The sequence below is a fragment of the Marmota flaviventris genome, chromosome 16 (genome assembly GCF_047511675.1).
Source record: "Marmota flaviventris isolate mMarFla1 chromosome 16, mMarFla1.hap1, whole genome shotgun sequence".
Classification (NCBI taxonomy): domain Eukaryota; kingdom Metazoa; phylum Chordata; class Mammalia; order Rodentia; family Sciuridae; genus Marmota; species Marmota flaviventris.
Window position 1 is genome coordinate 49257346 of NC_092513.1, and position 22024 is coordinate 49279369.

General features: G+C 33.4%; 1 protein-coding gene across 9 annotated transcripts in view; it reads left to right on the forward strand.

Annotated features, from left to right (window-relative positions):
* The window catches only part of Esco1 (establishment of sister chromatid cohesion N-acetyltransferase 1), a 94878-nt gene that overhangs the window by 21871 nt on the left and 50983 nt on the right, over nucleotides 1–22024 (forward strand). For all 9 annotated transcript variants that reach the window (XR_011704828.1, XR_011704829.1, XR_011704830.1 and 6 more), the window contains exons 3-8: nucleotides 1801–1902; nucleotides 2299–4402; nucleotides 9856–9970; nucleotides 11263–11323; nucleotides 13318–13432; nucleotides 16453–16584. Coding sequence is in view for 5 of the 9 variants with exons in the window: in XM_071602871.1 (XP_071458972.1) it covers nucleotides 2894–4402; nucleotides 9856–9970; nucleotides 11263–11323; nucleotides 13318–13432; nucleotides 16453–16584 (1932 nt within the window). In the remaining 4 variants the exon portion in view is untranslated. The remainder of the gene's footprint in view (nucleotides 1–1800; nucleotides 1903–2298; nucleotides 4403–9855; nucleotides 9971–11262; nucleotides 11324–13317; nucleotides 13433–16452; nucleotides 16585–22024) is intronic.

Genomic DNA, 22024 nt, shown 5'->3' on the forward strand with positions numbered 1-22024 from the left:
GCTCCACCACGCCTGGCTATTTTTAGTTTTTATCTCTGTAAATTTGTTTCTTGAAAGCTCCTTTTTTCCTCTCGTGTTTGCGTTTGTGGTGATTCCTTTCAGTTTTCCTTTCCAGAACATATAGGCTTGGCTGTTATCTTCTAGTAGCTTTGAGTAGTCAGAGTGTCATGGGAGAAGAGATGTCTCTGGAGGACAGATGGAGCTCAACTCAGGACCCTAGGGGTTCTTGGCATACACGACAGAAAGAATTTCGTCATGATCCAAGGCAAAGGCATAGACAGAGGTTTATTTAGAAAGGTAGTACACATTCAAGGGAGACTGCCAGCTGTCTTGGGAATGAGAAGCAACCCTGACTTGGGCTGAGGGTCCAATATTTATAGAAGGGCTGTATCAGGGGCTGGACTGGAGGTGGATTCAGGATGGAGCTGCAGTTTTGTGCCAGTTTTCCTGTGCTTGTGTATTTCCCTCATTTTACAAGGGGGTGGACCAAGGTTTGCAACTTTTTCAGCATCTCATTGTCCTGATCTTGCATTTCAATGGCTTGATGGTGTTTCCCTTATGATTTTGTATTTCTCTTTCCTTTTCCTTAATCCCTGTCTCAAGAGAGCTGTGGGTGGAGGGTAGTAGGTTTTAGCAATCAGTTTGTATTCCTTAATTATCTGTATGACTTCCACTCTCAATTGATCCTGTTGAATCCCTAGACCAAAGATCTTTTGTTCCTCTTCAGAGAGTTATATCTAGTCTTTAGGGGGTGATGCAGGAGCAGTCTTCTGGGTGCTAGTCATTAGAATGGCAATGTGAAATTTTTTCTGCTTCTTTGGAGTCCATTTCATCCCTGTTTCCTTTGGAATATGGTAATGCCAGTTTCCTCAGTTGGGAGTTGTGTGGTATAAATACTGTATTATACTGTCCTCATCATTGTAGCTTTAGATACTGTATCTTGAAATCTGAGTGTCCATATTTCAACTTCTTAGCTGTTTTCATTTTCTAGCTTAGGATTCGGGTTTTCTTGAGTTTGTAAGGTTTTTATTTGACCTCTGTAGCTCCCATATTTTAAAAAAAATTATATCTGCTCTCACTTTTTATCTTTTGGGTTAGTGGTTTTGTCTTACTTTGTTTTAATCCCTGTGTCTGTGAATTTTGGATGGAAATAGATCTTGTACTTAAAAAAAAAAAAATGCTTTTTTTTTGTATATATGTGAACTTTTTTTCCTCAAATAGGAGTTTATTATTTTCGTTTTTTTTTTTTTTTTTTTTTTTGAGGGGGGCTATCAGAGATTGAACTCCTTAGGAGCACTTCACCATTGAGCCACATCCCCAGGCCTATTTTGCATATTATTTAGAGACAGGTTCTCACTGAGTTGTTCAGTGCCTCTCTTTTGCTGAGACTGGCTTTGAACTTGCTATCCTCCTGCACAGCCTCCTGAGCTGCTGGGAGTACAGGTCTACACCACTGCACCTGGGCTCAAATAGGATTTTACCAGGTTAATTCATCTTATGAATTGTTTTTGTATTTTAATCCAATTTATTCTTATGTTAGGAATTGTTTTTGTATTTTAAAACTTTTTTCCACAGCCCCCATTCCATTGGATGCATACTGTTTCATTGGATGAATATATCATAGTTTTAAGGTAGAAATATTAAAATTAAGTGCCTTGTGTTAAGTGAGCTCTGAAAAAATAATAAGACTAAAGGTAGGACAGCATAGAATTATAGAATGTTATATTTGACTGATGAGAGGTAAATGGATGTTTACATCTTTTTGTCTTTTAAAACATTTAAAAATATTTTTTATTTTAGGTGCTGTGTAATGTTTTAAAGCAGATTATAAGGAATGGTTTTATCAGATTTTCATGAGTTATGGTGGCTGAAACATCAGTTCTATCTTGTTGGAAAAGAACTGTAAGTAAACCTGAAAGAATAAGTCGATTTTCAACTATTGAATGTTTTATGTAAGACAAGTTACTGATTATTACTTTTTTAAAATATTTTTTGTAGTTGTAGTTGGACACAATAACTTTATTTTATTTGTTTATTTATTTAATGTGGTTCTAAGGATTCAACCCAGGGCCTTGCACATGCGAGGCGGGCGCTCTATCGCTGAGCCATAACCCTAGCCCCTTACTAATCATTTGTAGGAACCTATTTGGTATCCTTTCTTCTGTTAGTCTTAATTATACACAGTGAATGTTTCAAAAGGAGGATTTTATTTAAATCATTTATTTCTTTATAGTATTTGGTATTGCTCTTATTTTGTGGATTGTACAAAATTTAATTCTTATTTTTTTAATTTTTCAGAAATGGCAGCACAAAAGAAAATCTATGTTAATAAAGTATTCTGTTAAACAAAGGAGGTTAATTAAGAACTGCAAACCAACAGACTCAGCACACAAGAAACGAAACGTGTTAGCCATAAGACATGTTTCAAATGAATCAAAGTCCAGTAACTATAGATTTCAGAAGAAGAAAGTTTTCAAAACTTTTGTCAAAACAGACAGTTTACTGATAAATAACTCCTCCAGTAACAGAGCTAGGCCTGAAACTAAAATTAATTGAAATTAACAAAACAAATTTGAATGTGAATTAAGTTTCTTTTCATCAAAAACATAAGAAAATATAAAATTAGAATTAAATTTTCTTCAAATTTTTATTGCCTTGTCCAGTGTAAAGCAGATATCAGCACTCATGCCAGCTTTCTTGTGTCCTAGGAATGACAGAAACCTTGCTTGAAGCAGACTAGTATTTTTGTTGAAAATGTATATTAGCATCAGTTAAAGTTGATTTTTTTTTTTTTAAGACCTGCTCCTCAGTAATAATACTAAATATTCAGCATTTGCACCAACCAGGACACAAAAATCCTCTTAAAAACTACCCAGCAAAGGAAGACTCAGGAATGATGTCTATTCAGGAGAAATCAAAAGAAAATTCCTCCAAAGTTATTAAAGAAAGTGAAGACAAGCATTTAAAAATAGAAATTCAAGGTTCTCAAAACAATCTAGCAAAACAGTCAGGTTCAAAGGAAACTATAAAGTCACTGGTTAAATCTCCAAAGGAAAGTAAGCTAAATCAGCCTGAATTGGGAACCCGCATGAGTACAAGGTCAGCAAAGGTAGCCTCCTCTGATAATAAAAGTATGTTAACTGTGAAGGGGCAGTCACAAGAATCTACAAAAAAAAAATTATGTCAGAAAAAAATAGCACATGAAACCCCTAAAGCAAATGAGCAGCTTAACCGGAGATCACAAAGACTACAACAGTTAACTGAGTGTTCAACAAGGTCATTGCGTAGTAGAGAGATTCATGGTCGAGTTCAAGCAGTTAAACGGAGTTTGCCACCAACAAGAAAAGAGCACTGTAACAATATTCAAAGTAAATCTAATAAATTTAAAACAAGTCAAAAGCATGTGAAAAGAAAAGTAATGGAAATAAAGTCTGATTGTAAGGAGGATGCAAATTCAGTGGTTGATGAGGTAATAAATTCCCCAAAAGGAAAAAAACGCAAAGTAGAGCATCAGACTACTTGTAGTTCTCAGTACATAAAAGGATCTGAAAAGTGTCTTCAGAAGTCTACTAGAAAAGAAGAAATAAAACCTGTGCCTGTAACTTCTGAGACAAAAAAATCAAAAGTGGCTGCTTCAGTGGTATGTAAAAAGAGTGAAATGAAGTCAGTTCATACACAAGTGAATACTAGCACAAAATCCCAAAAAAGTCAACAGCCATCAGTGCCTGAACAAAGTGTAGATAATGAGTTGGAGCAAGCAGGAAAGAGCAAACGAGGTAGCATTCTCCAGCTCTGTGAAGAAATTGCTGGTGAAATTGAATCAGATACTGTAGAGGTAAAAAAGGAATCTTCACAAGTGGAAAGTATAAAGGAGGAGAAACCTACAGAAGCAAAATTGGAAGAGACTGATATTGAAAGACAAATACTTCATCAAAAGGAAACAAATCAGGATGTGCAGTGTAATCGTTTCTTTCCTAGTAGAAAAACAAAGCCTGTGAAATGTATACTAAATGGAATTAACAGCGCAACTAAGAAGAACTCCAACTGGACTAAAATTAAACTCTCAAAATTTAACTCTGTGCAGCAAAATAAATTGGACTCTCAAACCCCTAAATTTGGTTTATTACAAACCAGCTTTTCACCACCAGTTTTAGAAATGCATCATGTAGTGACTCAAAGTGCATTTTTAGGGACAAAGCCACATGATAAAAATGTAACTTGTGGACAGGAAAAAATGAAAGAAATTAAATCTGAAGAAGTTAAAATTAACGATATTACAGGTGAAATTAATAAAACAACAAAAAGGGCTATTGAAAATTGTCAGTTGGATAATCCGATAAAATCTCCTGACCCACTATTGGATAATCAGATGAAACATTCTTTTGAGACAATACCAGATAAGGTAATCAATTTTCATTATGTGCATTAGAGGTAGCCTGAGTACTTTCTAATAAGAAGTGTTTACAACATACTTTTGCTTGAGAATGAAATCATAAAATTATTAACCCAGTCTTGTAGTGATAGAACTTAATGACTCCTTTAGATGTTTCACCTTCATGTGGATTCATCTTGTGTTTTTTTTTCACCCTTCATTTTTATTTTTCATAGTACATAAGCCAGTTGAATTGTAGCTTTTCTTTTAAATTTACCATAATGATTACTTCTTTTTCTACTAATTATAACCACAGAAAATATATTTTTCTCCCTTGTGTTACTAGGTATTGAACCCAGAGGCTTGTACCTGCTAGGCAAGTTGCTGTACCACTGAAAGATACCCCCCACCTTTTTGTGTGTGTGTGTGAGGGAGGAGGCAGTATAGGGAATTTAACCAGAGGGATGTTTTACCATTGAGCTACATCCCCATCCCTTTATACTTTTATTTCAAGACAAGATCTCACAAAGTTGCTAAGGGTGACCTTCAACTTGCAATCCTTCTGCCTCAGCCTTCTGAGTAGTTGGGGTTATGGGAGTGAGCCATTGCACCTGGAAAAAGTATTTCTTAGTGACTAAAATCTAAAACTTATTCTTGGGTTCAATTTTGATCAAGATTTTAAAATTAGTGCTGGGGTTGTAGCTCAGTGGTAAGAGTGCTTGCCTACCACATGTGAGGCACTGGGTTTGATCCTCAGCTCCACCTAAACATAAATAAACAAAATAAAGGTATAATGTTCATCTACAATTAAAAAAAGAAAAGATTTTTAAAAAAGATGTTAAAATTAATTTTAACTGAGATCCTGGGGCTGTGGCTCAGCCGTAGAGCACTTGCCTGGCATGTGTGAGGCACTGGGTTTGATTCTCAGCACCGCATATAAAATAAAGGTCTATCAACAACTAAAAAAAGTTTTTATATACAAAAAATTAATTTCAACTGAGACAAAGCAACCTTTGTCTAATATAATTGAAAAGTATCTTTAAAAGGGTACCTTTTGAGCTGGGCAAGGTGGTGCACACCACTGATCCCAGCAGCTCGGGAGGCTGAGGAAGGAGAATAGAGAGTTCAAAACCAGCCTCAGCCAGCTTAGCGGGGCTCTAAGCAACTTTGTGAGACCCTGTCTCTAAATAAGATACAGAAAGGGCTGGAGATGTGACTCAGTGGTTGAGTATTCCTGAGTTTAATCCCTGGTACAAAAAAAAAAAAAAAAGCCTTATGATTTGATTTGTGTAGCCATTTTGAATAATTGGCAACTGACATGTCTGAAAGGTATGAATCAGTCTGAGAATAAAATTGTAGTGGCCAAGAATTTTTAAAATGGAAAAAATAAATTGAAAACCATCATCTTATATCTGAAAAGAAACTTTAGTGGTTATCTTGGAAAGTTTTATACTTTATAAAAGCAACTCAGCCCTTCCTGAAGTAAATCATTTGTGGAACACCAATATATAAAACTAATAAGCAGAAATTTTATAGGCATAGAACCCTGGTGCTCTATAATACAGATGAAAAAATTAATTTGTATTAATTTTATAATGAGATAACTGAGTAGTCACGTTTGGTGGCACACATAGGATTAGAATTGAGGTGTTTTAATTTTCAGTACAGCTTTCTTTATACAATATACTCTGAATGTTAAAAAATCCTTTGAGCAAAAAAAGTCTTCATGAGGGCTGGGGATGTAGCTCAGTGATTGAGTACTTCCCTAGTATGTGTGTGAGGCCCTGAGTTGGACCCCCAGTACAGAAAAAAAAAAAGAAAGTCATCATAAGAAAAAAGTTAAGTGACCCTAAAATTTTGAAAATGACTTCATTAGATCTGGAAGCAAATCTGAGTGAATTAGAAGTCTGGGCTTTATGCCAGAAACTATGAAAATATATGATTGTCTGTTAGTCTTTTATATTTTGGGCTGAGAATCAAAGTGAACTTAAAGAGAATAGATACCTATGATACTCTTAGATTTTATTTTCTATACAAATAGTCATCAATTAAAAGATGATTATTCAGCTGGGTGTGGTGGTGCATGCCTGTAATCCCAGTGGCTCAGTAGGCTTAGGCAGGAGGATAGAGAGTTCAAAGATACTGCGAGTCACTAAGTGAGTTCCTGTCTCTAAATATAAACTACAGAATAGGGCTGAGGATGTGGCTCAGTGGTTGAGTACCCCTGAGTTCAATCCCATTATCCTCTCCCCCCCCAAAAGAGGATTATTCAGAAAGATTATATGAAATAGTGGTAATAATTAGAGATAAATAGTAAGCAGTGGTATGAGTACTAAGTTATTGGACTCAGGATGTAGCTCAGAGAAGGATCATTTGTTTATCCATGTGCAGTGCCCTGGGTTTGATTCCCAACATAGGAAAAAAGAAAAAATTATGATCTTTTGCAGAAATGGGGTGGTTTTTTTATTTAGAATTTTTTTTTCCAGGTGTGACTGGAGAGTGTTACTTAAAAATCTTTGAAAATTTAGAAAGCAGAAGAATGAGAATTTAATTCATTGATTTGTGCCATCTGTATAAGAATAGAGATGTTTATGTAGATCACATTATTTTGACCTTTTATAAGATATTTACTGAAAAGTGCTTTGTTTATGCAATTCTCTTAAGAAGCAGGCCTAGAAGCTTGTGTTAAAAAATTTTGTTTTAAAATTCTCTTTTTGGTGCTAGGAATTAAACCCAAGGGCTCTTGACTTCTGAGCCACATTTCAGCATCCCAACCCTTTTTGAGCAGTGTTTTGCTAAGTTGAATAGGGCCTCACTAAATTGCTGAGGCGGACCTTGAACTTGTGCTCCTCCTTCCTCAGCCTCCCAAGCTGCTGAGGTGGGCTTAAAATTCTTGAATGTTTATTCAGAATAAAGTGAGAGTAACATACTCTTTTGTGTCTACCACCTGGATTTGATAAAAATGAATATCTTATTGAGTTACTTTAGGTCCTTTAAAATACAAAATATATATTATAGCTGCTGGTGAAGACTGTGCCTTCCTCTTCATTCCATTCCTCTCTCCCCCCTGAGTTAAACATACTCCTTAAGTTGATTTCAATCATCTTTATGTTTATGATTTTGTGTATGTTTCCATAAGATATACTTAGCTTTGTTTGTATTTTAAGTTTGTATGCATGTATTTGTGTTTGTGTAGGACTAGGAATTGAACTCAAGGAGCATTGTATTACTAAGCTATATTCCCAGGATCTCATTAAGTTGCCCAGGTTGCCCTCAAATTTGTAGTCCTCCTGCCTCAGTCTCCTCTGAGTATCTTGGAGGTGAGGCATGCATCACCACACCCTGTATATATTTTTAAATAATAACATGAATATGTAAAATTTTTTGCAACTTGTTTTTATGCAATCAGCATTATATTTGATACTTGGATATTATAATAGCTATAAAGAAATATACCACAAATTTATCCTTTTCTATATAAGAGGACTTTTAGATTGCTTCCAATTTTTTTCCTCCATTATCAAAAACGTGCTACCTGTCACAGGGTGATTGGGAAATGTGTTGATGACCATATTAGTTCAAGACATGCTTGAATGTCTACTGGTACAAAGAGATTATGGGTTTCCTACTTTAAGGAATTTACTTTGAGAAATCACTTAGGAATTTCTCTTTATTCCCTAAACATTAAAGGTTGAAGTAACATGATCAAACCATTAACTTAGTGAATACTGTCCCTCCCCCTTTCTTTTTTCAAAGAATAGTGCTGGAGATCCAACTCCAGACTGAGTGCATGCTAGGCAAGCAACTCTTAACACTGAGCTGAAGCCCCAGTCCAAGTACTGGCTCTTTTGTAGGCAGACAACAGTTTCATATGATTCTCAGCCAAAATATACAGTGTAAGTTCAATTGTTATTCACATATTACAGGTGAGGAAAGTGAGACTTAGAGATTTAACTAATTTAACCTGAGTGACATTTTTAGTAATGAATCTGTGATTTAAAGTGAGAGTGGCTGGCTTCAGAGCTAGCCAGATTTATACTTGGGGAGGTAGGAGAATGTAAACAAAAACAAAAAACTACAACTCTTAGAACATTAAAAACTTTTTCTGTGGACACCCATAAATTTGCTCTTTTGATTATTTGGTGTCAATATCTGCAGTGCTGTGAAATGATGTTTATAAAGCTAAGCATCCAATGAAACTTACCTGAAGTCTTGGGCTTTTTTAGTTGTAGATGATTACAGTACCTTTATTTTATTTATTTAGTTTTATATGGTGCTGAAGATAGAACCCAGTGCCTCACATGTGCTAGGCAAGCTCTTTACCCTGAACTACAACCCCAGTCCCTTGGGTTGAGTTTTAATTATTAAGACACTATGAATTTTAAAGCTCAATTATTTTATGGTCTGCTTTTTAAATCAATAACTTACTAACTTCTTATTAATGGAAAGTAGAGTTGTAGGTAACGTCATTGTTCTTGTTTTTAATGTTCATTTTTTCAAAAATAAACGTTTCAAAGTAATGTTACACATTCATTGTAGCAGTCGAAATACACACAAAACTGTTTTCCTCTGTCATTTCTGTGAGATAACCAATGATGATGGAATTTAGAGTATATTTTATTATTAATAATAATATGCTTTGATAAGATTCTTAGAGACTCAGGAATAAATAGGTAAATATAATAGTGTTTTTGCTCTTAAAAGTTACTACTGATGAGTCAGAGAAATAACTGATTCCAAATAGGAAGTGACAAGGGCAAGAAAGAGGTATTAAAGTAAGTAAAGAAGAATTAGGAAAGATTGGGAAAGGCCTCATGGAAAAGGTTAATTTTTGAGTAATGAATGAGTTGAATTCTTACAGGGGGAAAGGTATTAGTTAGATCAGCACTATCTGTAGAAATATGATGTGTGAACCACTTATATAATTTTGAATTATCTGGTAGCTACATTGATGGGGCAAAAAGAAATAGCTGAAATTAATTTTTTTAATAGGTGAACACGATGTCTTTATTTTACTTTATGTGATGCTGATGATTGAACCCAGTGCTTCATGCATGCTAGGCGAGCGCTCTACCTCTGAGCCACAACCCCAGCTCATGAAATTAATTTTAATATATTATTAAACATGCTGCTATTTCAATGTAACAGTTTTAAAAATTACCAATGACAGATTTTACCATTTTGTGTATGTGTGCTTAAATTTTTCGAATCTGCATAAGGTTCATGCTTATAACATATCTTAAGTTATATTAACCACATTTCAACTGCTCAGTAGTCAGATATGGCAGTGACCACCATATTGGACACTATAGTCTAGATGTGAAGCTCAGAAAAAAATGTAGAGGCAGGCAGTGTATTTGTAGGTATGATAATGTTTTAAATTTAACACGATGGGAGGTAATGGGAGTTGATGCTGAGAGGGTTAATGTATTGAGATAAGCCCCAAAGATTGATATAAAGATCTTAAATTACATTGTGTTCAGAATTTCAGCTTATGTGTGGAATCCAAACTGGAAAGCAGTCCAGTAGAAAACACCACTGCTGTTTCAACTCTGCTCAGTCAAGCAAAAATTGATGGAGGAGAGAATAAATTTCCAGGTAATACTTTGGAAATATTATTTAGATTTCAAAGCGTTTCAGTGACATTTTATTACTGTTAAAGAAAACTCTTACTATATAATTCTTTTTTTTTTTCCTTTTTAAGATTACATTAGAGTTAAATTCGTTTTTTTCCCCCTTTTTAAGTTTACATTAGTGTTCACTCCATCCCCAATTTTTTGTTGGTGCATTGTAGTTGTGTGTATTGATAGAATTTGTTGTTATGTATTTGTACATGTGCATAATATAATAATATAATTTGGCCAGTATCACTTCCCAGCATTGTTAAATTCTTCTTAACCATTGCTATATTTTTTTTTAAAATTTGTGATTCTTGTGGTTATAACCTGTTTTTTTAAGACAAAATTGCATCTGTTTGGTTTGTTTAAATACTGCCTTTTGACTCCCCACCAAAATTTCTTTTTTTAAATTTTATATCTCTTATTTTGGTTTGTGAGTTATTCTCTGGAAAAATGTTCCTTAATGAATTCCTTAAGTTGGTGGTAGCAGCCTATTTCTCATACTTTAATATTTGTGCTTTTTTATTTCAGGTTCTTACCTTTAACCTCTTGTAACTCAGTTTTCTATTTCAGAGAACTCTAAATTAATAAACGCTGCAGATTTTCCACTTACATCATCTAAAAGCTTTATTTTATAACCTTGAGAATATTTTTTAAAACACATTAGTTGAACACCTGGATTTGCTCACTTGTATCACCAGAGGATATAAAAATCTCTAATTCCTATTATTTCTTTCTAGTAAAGAAAGGTAGACGTGGGACAAACTGTTGCAGTTGATCATCACTACCATTATCTATCATTTAACTTTTTCTCTGAGTAGGGAAAGAGTGCATGTAATATAAATGAGAAATGTAATCTTAGAAAATAGATTTTTACATTTAGTTATTTATATGGTAAGAATTCTAGAGACCATAGTTTTTTAAATAAGAAATGTTTCCATTTATTTCTTAGAGTTTATTATAATTGTGCAGGCTTTGAAACTATTTTCTTTATTGTTCAGTGCTAGTAATATTTGGTGAAATTAGAGGCAAAGTATTAACCTACTATTATATCTCTTAGCAGCCCTATAGTCTGAGACAGCCTTTCTACCTCTTCTCTGAAGTGTTAGAAATAAGAAGGGAGTTCTAATATTATCAAATGTTTCTTACTGAAAATAAAGAAAATTTCAATGCACTAACTGCTTTATGGATAAATATGTCAAGCATAGCTAGTGCTGTTAAAAAGTTTAGTAAATAACCCAGTTTTTTTTTTTTTTTATAATTAAATTACAGGCTCAGCTCCCAAACAACACAGTATACTCAATAATCAAACATCTAAGAACAGTGATAACAGGTAAGGTATTTGTTTAATTTAGGGGTAAATTTGAAAACTTAAAGACTTCCTACTTAAGAATTTTGAGTTTACGGGATTTTCCCCTAAAAATTTATGTTAGCCCCCCCCCCCCTTTTTTTTTTAAATAGGGGATTGAACCCAAGGGTTCATCTGAGCTACATCTGTAGTCCTTTTTTATTTTGGGCTGGGTCTCAGAAAGTTGCCCAGACTGACCTTGAACTTGTGATCCTTTTGCTTCACCAGGTTGCTGGGATTACAGGCATGTGCCACTGCACCTGGCACAAATTTGCTTCTTTTTTTTATATACTTTTTTCTGTGTTTGTACTCCCCAACCCCCAAGTGCTGGGAATCAAAATCAGGGCCTAGTGCATGCTAGGCAACCTTTCTGCCTTTGAGTTACAACCTCAGTCCCCTACTCATAATTAAAATAGTTATTGTTTTATTTTGTTTTTTGGTACCAGGTATTGAACCCAGGAGTGCTTAACCACCAAGCCACATCTACAGCCCTTTTTTATATTTTTATTTAGAGACAGGGTCTTGCTGAGTTGCTTAGGGCATCGCTGCTGAGGCTGGCTTTGAACTCGAGATCCTCCTGTCTTAGCCTCCACAGCTTCTGGGATTACAGGTGTGCTGCACCATCTCACCTGGCTAATTGTTTCTTTTAGTTAATGTTATCAGCATCTTTTCTACCTTCCAACCTAATTTTTAAAAATTTTGTTTTCAGTTTCATTATGTGAATTTTCTTTTTATTTAACTACTCTATAGAGATTTTAGTTGTTTCTAGTTCATTCTATTAAAAAAGAAAATAAAGCTCTATAATAAAAACTTACCTTTTTTGCTTCTGTGATTTGTTCTGTAGGATAAATTCAAAACTATAGGACTTATCTTGCATTGCCTGATTTTCCTCCAAAATGGTTCCAGTTTGTACTCCCAGCAACATTGTTTAAGAATCCTCTTTCCCCACACTCCTGGAAACACTGAGTATTATTGACCTTTAGTTTAAATAAGTGAAACAGCATTTTGTTCTCTCTTTATTGAAATTAAGCAAATCCTTGTATGCCTTCTGAATTACCAACAAATATTAGTTAGGGCAAATAAATTGACTCAGGTGGGTAAAACTATAAAACTTAAAGCATTCAGACTTTAGTAGGTGCTCCAGTTTTTTGTTGAAAATTAGTTCTTTTGATTTTTTTAAAATTTTAATTAGCATTCAATAATTGGGCATATTTATGGAGTATAGTGAGATCTTTCAATACTGTGTCAAATGTAATGATCACATCAGGGTAATTGACACACTTGTCTCCTCAAACATATATCATTTCTTTGTGTTGGGAACATTCAGATCCTTCTTGTAGCTGTTTAGAAATAGATACTTGTTGTCAACCACAGTTACCCTATATGCTATAAACATTAGAAGTCATTCTTCTATTCAGTTGCTGCTCCCCTGAACCTATTAACCATCCTCTTCTTTTTCTCCATCCTAGTCTCTGGTAACCACTATTTTATTTATTTATTTTTAGCTTCCACATATAAATGATTTTATATGATATTTGTCTTTTCTGTGCTTTTTATTTCATTTAACAGCCGTCTTGCTGTAAATGAAAGAATTTTGTCCTTTTTTATGGATGAATCATTCATTGTGTACGTATACCACATTTTCTTTATCCGTTGTTCCACTGATGGACACATAAGTTGATTCCATATTTTAGCTATTATTCCAGTTGATAGCTAGGGCCTTGTGCATCCTTAACATGTGCTCTACTGATGAACTATACCTCCAACCCGCTCCTTGATTTTTTTTTTCTTTATAAATAAAGATTTATTGAACTTTAGATCTTATGGCTGGGAGGATCAAGGTCATGAGTCTGCATTTTTAAAAGATTATCTTTTTCCCCTTGAAGTTGAAATTTATCACTGTTGCATAGAAAATGTTTTATTTTCAGTGATTTGAAATGATGAAGATCTATAACATTCAATAGTTTTTTTTTTTTAAGGGAGATGCCACCAAATCATTCTTGGCATAAGTATAATTCCCATTTGGAGATAACAATTCCAAAGGACTTGAAACTGAAAGAAACAGAAAAAGCTGATGAAAAACAGTTGGTTATAGTAAGTACACAACTTGACCTTTTTTGGTTAAGTAGTATTGTGAGTATTTTATTTAGGCAAGGTGTTAAAGATTCAATTTGTTCCCTTTTTTCCAAAGATCTTTTTCATCATTGTAAGGCTTCACCGTGGAAACCCTTCCTGGCATTATTGTAACCCTCCCTGCCAAAAATAAATAGTCCATTCTGTAGCAAATAGTAATAATTCTGTTTCCATTACTTCTAATTTAATTTATAAGAAGTTATGATGCTTTATTTCACACCTGTCACTTTCTTGGATGTGTCATTTGATCACTACCTTTTCATAGTAGTTGATTTAAACATTAAAATAATTTAAGTATAGTATAATTATTATTTCACAATTGCAGTTTACGGAAGGATAAATCAATAGTTAATTTGAAATAGAACATAAGTATTGTATAGTTTGGTGGCAAGGTGAAAAAAAGTGGGAGATATTTTTTGATTGATTAAACACCTAATTTGAATGACTGAGAACAGTGTTAAAAAAATGGAAGGACTCCAAATAATAGGAACACTTAATGTAGTTTCAGACAGTGTAATCAAAGGATTTTTTGAAACTAGATGATGGATTGTAACTTTTAAAAGAATAACTTTCCAAGAATTTTGTGAAATTATTTAAAAATTTTTCAGAAGGCACAGTGAAAGGAAATCTTGTTTTGTGTTCTTTTTTAAAGTATCGTTGTTTTATTTATTTTTAATGCAGTGCTGAGGATCAAACCCAGTGCCTCACGCAAGTGAGGCAAGTGCTCCCCAGTGAGCCACAACCCCAGCCCCCCAAATCCTGTTTTTTTAATGTAATATTTCTATTGTCAAATCAGTGTGGTAACAAACAATCTAGATTTGCAATCTAGATTTGCTCCAGTATGGTAGTCATGTCTGGCTTTTGGATACTTGAAGTGTATGTAGCTTATCAGAATTGAGATATGCTTTAAGTGTAAAAAATGCATCCTTTGTCTCAAAGAAGTTAAAGAGAATGTGAAGTATTTTACTGTTAGGTTTTTAAAAATATTAAGTATGTGTTGGACTAATATTTTGTTAAATGTTATTTCAATTAATTTCATGTTTCTTTTGCATTCTTTAACCTGGCTACTTGAAATGTAAAATTACACTTTTGAATCATATTTCTGTTGGTAGTAGTGCTGGTCGAGAGTTGAAAATGATGGTGTTGATGATGGTGACCCCAGCTAATATTTTTTTCTTTGCATTTTTTTATTGATGCATTATAATTACACAGAATAGTGTGTTTCATTGTAGCCTGTTTCACACATGCACCTAATATATCAGTTTCAATCCTTAGTACTAGTGATAGTTTTTGAATATGTTGTTGTATTGCTTCATTCATATTAACTAAGTTAAGCCTTATAAGAAAAGTATGGGACAGATACTTGTATTATCTCCCATTTTATCAATGAGGAAACTGAGGCAGAAGTGCTTTCTTATTATTCTGATAAGTGCCTGTACCTCCATGTTCATTACCAACAATAGTGAAAAGGTCAAACCAAGTTTTCATTGATAGGTGAATGTATAAACAAAATTTTATATGATTACAAGGGAATATAATTCAATAATCTTAAAAAGGAAGGTAATCCTAACATTTGATACGATATGGATGAACCTTGAGAATATTAGCTTAGTGAAATAAGTCACAAAATGACAAATATTGTGTGATTTTGCTTATGTGAGGTGCCTAGAATAGTTAAATTCAGACATAGAAAGTAGAATGGTGGTTGCTAGGGTCTGGGAGGGAGGGGAGAATGTGAATTGTTGTGGGTATAGAATTTCACTTTTGTAAAATGAAGATGGGTTTTACAACAATATGAATGTACTTAACATACCAAGCTGTATACTTAAAATTAGTTAAGATGGTAAATTTTATTTATATTTTTCACAGCTACAATATTTTTTTTTAAACTACCTGAAATTTATTTCAGATAACATTTGGTAGTAGTTTGAATTCTTTAGAATGAAGTGTCCCATCACCCCCCCCAGGGTTCTGTTGATGAATTGCCAGATCTGTTGACCATACTGGTCTTGAACTGAAGGATCTTATGCCAGCATCAGCCTACTGAGTAGCTGGAACTATAAGTTCCCAGCTTCCCTTTAGTTTTATAAGTGATCTTTTATTTACCATTTGATATTTCTCTGCTTTTTGAATCACAAGTCACTAGAGATACTGTTATCTTAGATCCTGTTCTTTTGAGTAATTAGTTTAATCTAAATGCACAATTATAAGCGAAAAGAGTAAAGGCATTATTCCCTTTTAATTTACTCTTGAAGTTAGGTTATGTTACTAAACTTTTGTTGAATAAGGATAAGAATTGTTATGCAGCATGAGGTAAATTACTTGAGTATAGAATAATTGTAATCAGTTTTTTTGTGCTTATTTAATACAGAAATGACAAAAAATTACCTTAAGAATTTCTGGTGACATAAAAATATATTTTTTTAAGTAAACTACATATTTTTAAGTAAACTATGAGCTATTAAAACAGACTTTTAAGACATTAAAAGATATATAGTTTATAAAACACTATTTCCTCTAAACTCTAGAAGTATGATTGTTTCAAATATGAAGTTTATATTCTTATTTTTAGAGTATTGGCTATTTGGATTTTTTCCCTGAGTTTGTAATGTTAAAGATATTTCTCTTTTGGGGAGATAGCTTAGTGGTAAGGTGCTTGCCTAATGTATGGAAGTTCCTGGGCTTCATCCCCAGTAGAGTCAAAACAAAAAAAAAGAAAGAAAGAAAGAAATTTCTTAGTTCCTTAAATGGTTGTTATATGCTGTGGAAGGAGTGATCAGGTTATTAAAATGGATATTTCTTAATAAAATTGCATACAGATTTTGTACTTTAGCATCTTAATGTTTATAATCAACATTGGATGCTACTCGTTATAGATAAGTCCTTTTCACTTTATGTTCACGTTATAGCTTTCCAGGGTCATGTTTTAGAATAATTCTTTTGGGAAGAAAGAAAACCTTTTGTTTGTTTTTTGTAAATAGGATGCAGGACAAAAAAGATTTGGAGCAATGTCCTGTAATGTTTGTGGAATGCTTTACACAGCTTCAAATCCAGAAGATGAAACTCAGCATCTGCTTTTCCACAACCAATTTATAAGTGCTGTAAAATATGTGGTAAGTGGAATTTGTGAATTCTAAAATGTTAAAATCAGATAATTGGGTCAGGATCTTAGTGAGATGAATTGCCAAATCGTTGAAAAGTTTCTGATTTTAGGAAATTATTATATAAAGCACATGTTGTATACTGGCTTATTTTAAAACTAAAACAAATATAAAAACCAGGTAATTTATTCTGACTAGTTTCTATCTTGGCATTTTTAATTTATGTTGTTTTTCTAAAAGTTATTGTATCTTTTCTAAGAAATAATATTATTTAACTTGAGTATGTTTCTTTAGAGTTTCCTTTGATTTTAATAATTATTATTGTTAATAAACCTATTTAATATTCACACAGATTGATATAACTTTGTATTTGGGAGCTGATAGTAATATATATCATGTCAAATAGGTAATTTGGGGATTTCCTTTATCTTGCTGTCATAAGAGTTTTTCTTTGATAATTAAAAGCAAAAAAATTCCAGTATATTACAATTCCACAAAGCAAATATGTTTTGGAATAAATATATCTTAGTGTAAATGTTTTTTTAATGTAGATGCCTTTGAGCCATAAATGGGTATTATTAATGTTTGTTTCTGGAAATAGCAAAATATTTAGTAGTTTTGAACCATTTCAGATATCTTGTGAAAATAGTAATTTAACATAATTGCTGTTTACCCATATCTGAAATGGAATCTATTTTTATTTTATACATGTTACCTTCAGTACTGTACACTCACATTAATAAGACCTCCAGGATATCTGAACTGAGATCACCAATTCATTCCATATATGCCTTTATTATAGTTATCAGATGTTAAATTATTTAAATGTCTTTATTGGCCTTAGTTACATTCTTAAGCTTAACTTTGGTTGAAGGTTTTGTATTCTTTATTTGATTTCTCTAGTTTTTTCTACTGAGAATAGGTGAGGTTTTCCTTTTTTTTTTTTTTGGTTTCCCTACTGTGGTCATTCCTTGCATTTCTTATTTCATTTTCCTTTTCCATACACATTCTCCTGTTGCTTCACTAAATAAAATACAGTGTGTGTGTGGATATAAAACATTTGATTTGCCATTTGAAATTTGTACTTTCTCGATTTGACTAATAATATCTTGTATCTTGAAAAGAAAAAAATGGTTCTATCAGGTAGCTAAATTATAGAATACTTAAGGGCAAAATTACCTTTTAGGTTATTTTATATACATGAACCTGGCAGATGTCATTTCTGTTCAGTCTGCATTCTGATGATCACTTAGTTTCCTAAATATTTGTAAAATTATGTTTCAAAGACTTATTCTTCCCTAGGAAAATTCTTAATTTCTGAGGGAACCATAAAGAAATCAACTAGAAAATAGGTCTATACTCTTCCAAGGTGCAAGAAGAAATTAAATCAATTTCTTGATTTGACAAAGTATAGCTATCACCTTCTAAGCAAATTCTAACTCTGTTATAAGGCTACAAAGCACTGTAGACACCTAGGGGTCAGTGTCCCAATTGACTCCTCCTCATATCCTCCTTGATGGGACAGAGCTATGGGTTACTTTATTTAATTTTGAAGTAAGCTCAAGAGAAGGAATTGAGTTTCGCAGTTGGTCATTCTTTGCTGACATCAAGATCACTATTCTTACCTTTTGCTGTTTTCAAATGTAGGTATACGTAGAATCTGAGTAGGGACTATTTCCAAAGTGTTGTAGAATTCTTTTTATATATTTAGAGAGTCTAAAAGTATCTTAATGATGATCTGTTGTGATCACAGCTCTGTATTTTAGGTTGTGACATTAAAACATTTATTGAGCACCTTGTATTATGCTTTATACAGACATTAAACACTTGTAAGATGCTAACAAAAACATTTTATCTGTTATGTTTTTTGGTGAAAAGCAAATAAAAAAAAGTCACTTGGTGCCCTAGCTTCAGTTCATGTTAAATGGATAGTGGTCAGGAACTGGAAATCTGCTTGAGAGTATTTAAAAAATAGAATAAATTAGAAAAATAGTGTTACTTTTAAAATTTTAATCTTAATATTCTTTAAAAAATAAACACCTTCTCCTTAGGATAAAACATCCCCCTAGACAAGTAATAATCATATGGCAATTAGGAATGGCTAATATCCTATTTTTATGTTTTGGTTTTTTTAATATTTATTTTTTAGTTTTAGGTGGACACAATATCTTTATTTTGTTTTTATGTGGTGGTGCTGAGAATTGAACCGAGTGCCTCACACATGCTAGGTGAGCGTGCTACCACTTGAGCCACATCCCCAGCCCCTAATATCCTATTTTTAAAAAGTTAAACTATAATATTAAAATTGTGTTGTCAGCTGAGCACAGTGTAGTAAGTTAGACCTTGTCTCAAAATATAAAATAAAAATGAGCTAGGGATGTGGTTTAGTGGTTAAATTTCATGTACCAATAAATAGATAAATAAAGTAGTCATAGAGAAATTGATGCCCACCGAGTATGATTTTGGTTGACTAAAGTATTTGTTTTTTCTTTTCTGTATCTCTTTCTTGTTGGTTTGGGGTTAGGAGAAAATAGGTAGATAGTATCTTGATTCCTTCTTTTCTATCTGCCTCGTTGACCCCATTTAGGGAAATAATTATTACTTTTTTCTTTTTAAGAGACAGGGTATCTCTATATTGCCCAGGATGGCTGACTCAGTACCAAACTCCTGGGCTGTAGTGATTCTCTTGCCTTAGCCTGCCAAGTAGCTAGGACTATAGGTATGCCATCCTATACCTGGCTTTAAGGAAACTGAATTTTTCTTTTACTTAATAAACACTTTATGAAGTAGCTTCTTCATGCCTCACTGAGAGGCTAAACTTGGGTTTAGACCTAAGAATCACTTAAGTTTCCTTCACAAACTAATGTATTGTTTCCTAAATCTGTAATGAGAAAGAAGACTTATTTGTTGTCAGGCCAGGAACCTGTCAGGAACTCTTAGAAACTTAGAAGACCCATCTTCACATTCTTGGCTCTGAAATTTTCATTTTATTCTTACAGCATCATTTGTTTTATTGTTATTATTTTTTAAAGATTACTTTTGTGTTCTGAAAGTTTGTTATGTGCATACTCTACTGAAGTAGCAGCTTGATGAAGCAGAGCCCATGATAATCTATTCATCATGCTAAGGTGTGCCTGCCAGTGAGCAGTAAGGGCTCAATAGATACATGCACAATTAAAGAACAAACTTTATTCTGCCCCGAAATGAGAGTTATGCCTCAGTTATCTTCTCTGAAAATGAGAGTAAACCAGATAATTTCTGTAGACTTTGCCAACTTGAATATTTGATGATTTCAAATCTTTGGAAATTAATTATACTATAAACATCTATCTGTGTGGAAGGAACCAATTGTATATATTTTATAAAAGTTATGGTTAGTCTAAATTATTAGTAAAATAGTTCAAATTTGAATTTATTTTGACAATTAGAGGTTTATTAACTGTTTGCCCATGAAATTATATACCTAATTGATTTTATGTGCTGAAAAAGTAGTTCATGCTTCATTTAGAAAAATAGTCAAAGTAGTTTTAACTTTTTTTCTTATTGAGATGAAAGAAGTTAGATTGGCTTTCTGGCACATGTCTATAGTTCCAGCTGCTTGCAAGATTGAAGCAGGAGGATCACCTTAGCTTAGGAGTTTAGGACTATCCTGGACAATATAGCAAGACCCTGTCTCCACACCCCCCCATATGTATGTGTGTGTGTGTGTATACACACATCAGAAATATTATTAATTCTCTTATCAGTTGTTTTTCTTCAGTTTGCACTTAAGGATTCCTGTATCTATCATGCTAAGTAAAATAAGCCAGTCCCAAAAAACACAAAGGCCAAATGTTCTCTCTGATTCGTGGAAGCTAACCCACAACAAAGGACAATGAGGAGGGGAAGAATAGAAGTTCATTGGATTAGACAAAGGGATGTGAAAGGAAGGGAGAGGGAATGGGTAATAGGAAAGACAGAAGAATAAATTAGACATAACTTTCCTATGTTCATATATGAATGAATACACGACCAGTGTAACTCCATATTATGTACAACCACAAGAATGGGTTCCTAACTAGAGTAAGTCATACTCCATGTGAGTATATGTGTCAAAATACACTCTACTGTTATGTATATCTAAAAAAATTTTTAAAATATTTTAAAAAATGTAAGTAATGAAAAAGCAAAAAAGAAAGGATTCCCATAATCTACTCCATATATGAAAATAATGCTTCTGTCACAAAAAACACATCTTTTAGCATTTTAATTTCTCTACTGAAGTTTATTGATTCCTTCTCAGATTTTTAACTTACTCATAATAACAGTTTGAAACTTCTGTTCTGCTAAGTCTGACTTTGACCTATTTCTGTTTTCTTTCCTCTTGATTTTGGGTCATTATTTCCTGTTTTTTTTGTGGCTCCCGCCTCCCCCATTTTGAATAGACTTTAGTTTTTTTGGAATTGTTTTAAATTCACAGCAAAATTCAGCAGAAAGTATAGAGTTCTGTATGTTCCCTGACAACAGTAGCCTCCCCAACTATCAACATACTCCATTAGAGTAGTGTATTTGTTATAGTTGATGAATGTGTCAATGTAGATTGATACATCATTATCACTCAGAGTTTATATTTTATATTAGGCCTCAGTTGGTTTTGTACATTCTTTAGGTTTTGAGAAATGTTTAATGATATATCTGTTATTACAGTATCATAGGGAATAGTTTCACTATTTAAAAAAATCCTCTGTGTTGTACCTCTTCCTCCCTTCGAGTATTAGCTTTTCATCACTGTGACACAATCCCTGAAAAATACAACTTAAAGAAGGAAAAATTTGTTTTGACTGATGATTTCAGAAATTTCAATTTATAGTTATTTGGCTTGAAGTGAGGCAGGACATCTTGGCAGAGGGCTGTGATGATGGAAAGCTGTTTACCTCATGACAGTGGGAAGCAAAGAAGAAGGGACCAGAAACAAGGATTCCCTTCAACCAGGTCCCACTTCCTATAGTTTTCATTACCCTCCAATAGTCCATTCAAATTATGAATTCATCACTGATGACTTAGAGCCTACCTCATGATCCAGTCATTTCTTAAACGATCCACCTACATGATTGCATTGGGGACCAAACCTTCAACACATAAGCCATTGTTGGGGGACATTCCAGGTCCAAACCATTAATAATCCTTACCTCCTTAACCCCATTAATCTTTTAACTGTGTCTATAGTTTTACCTTTCCCATAGTGTCAGATAGTTGAAACCATACAGCCTTTTAAGACTGGTTTCTTGCACTTAGTAGTAATATTCCTTTAAGGTTTCTTTGTGTCTCTGATAATCCATTGTTTTTTTTAACATTGCATACTGTTCCATTGTCTGGATGTATGTACTGCAGTTATCCATTCATCTGCTGAAGGACACCTTGGTTGCTTCCAGGTTTTAACAGTTACAAATAAAGATGCTATACACATCTGTAT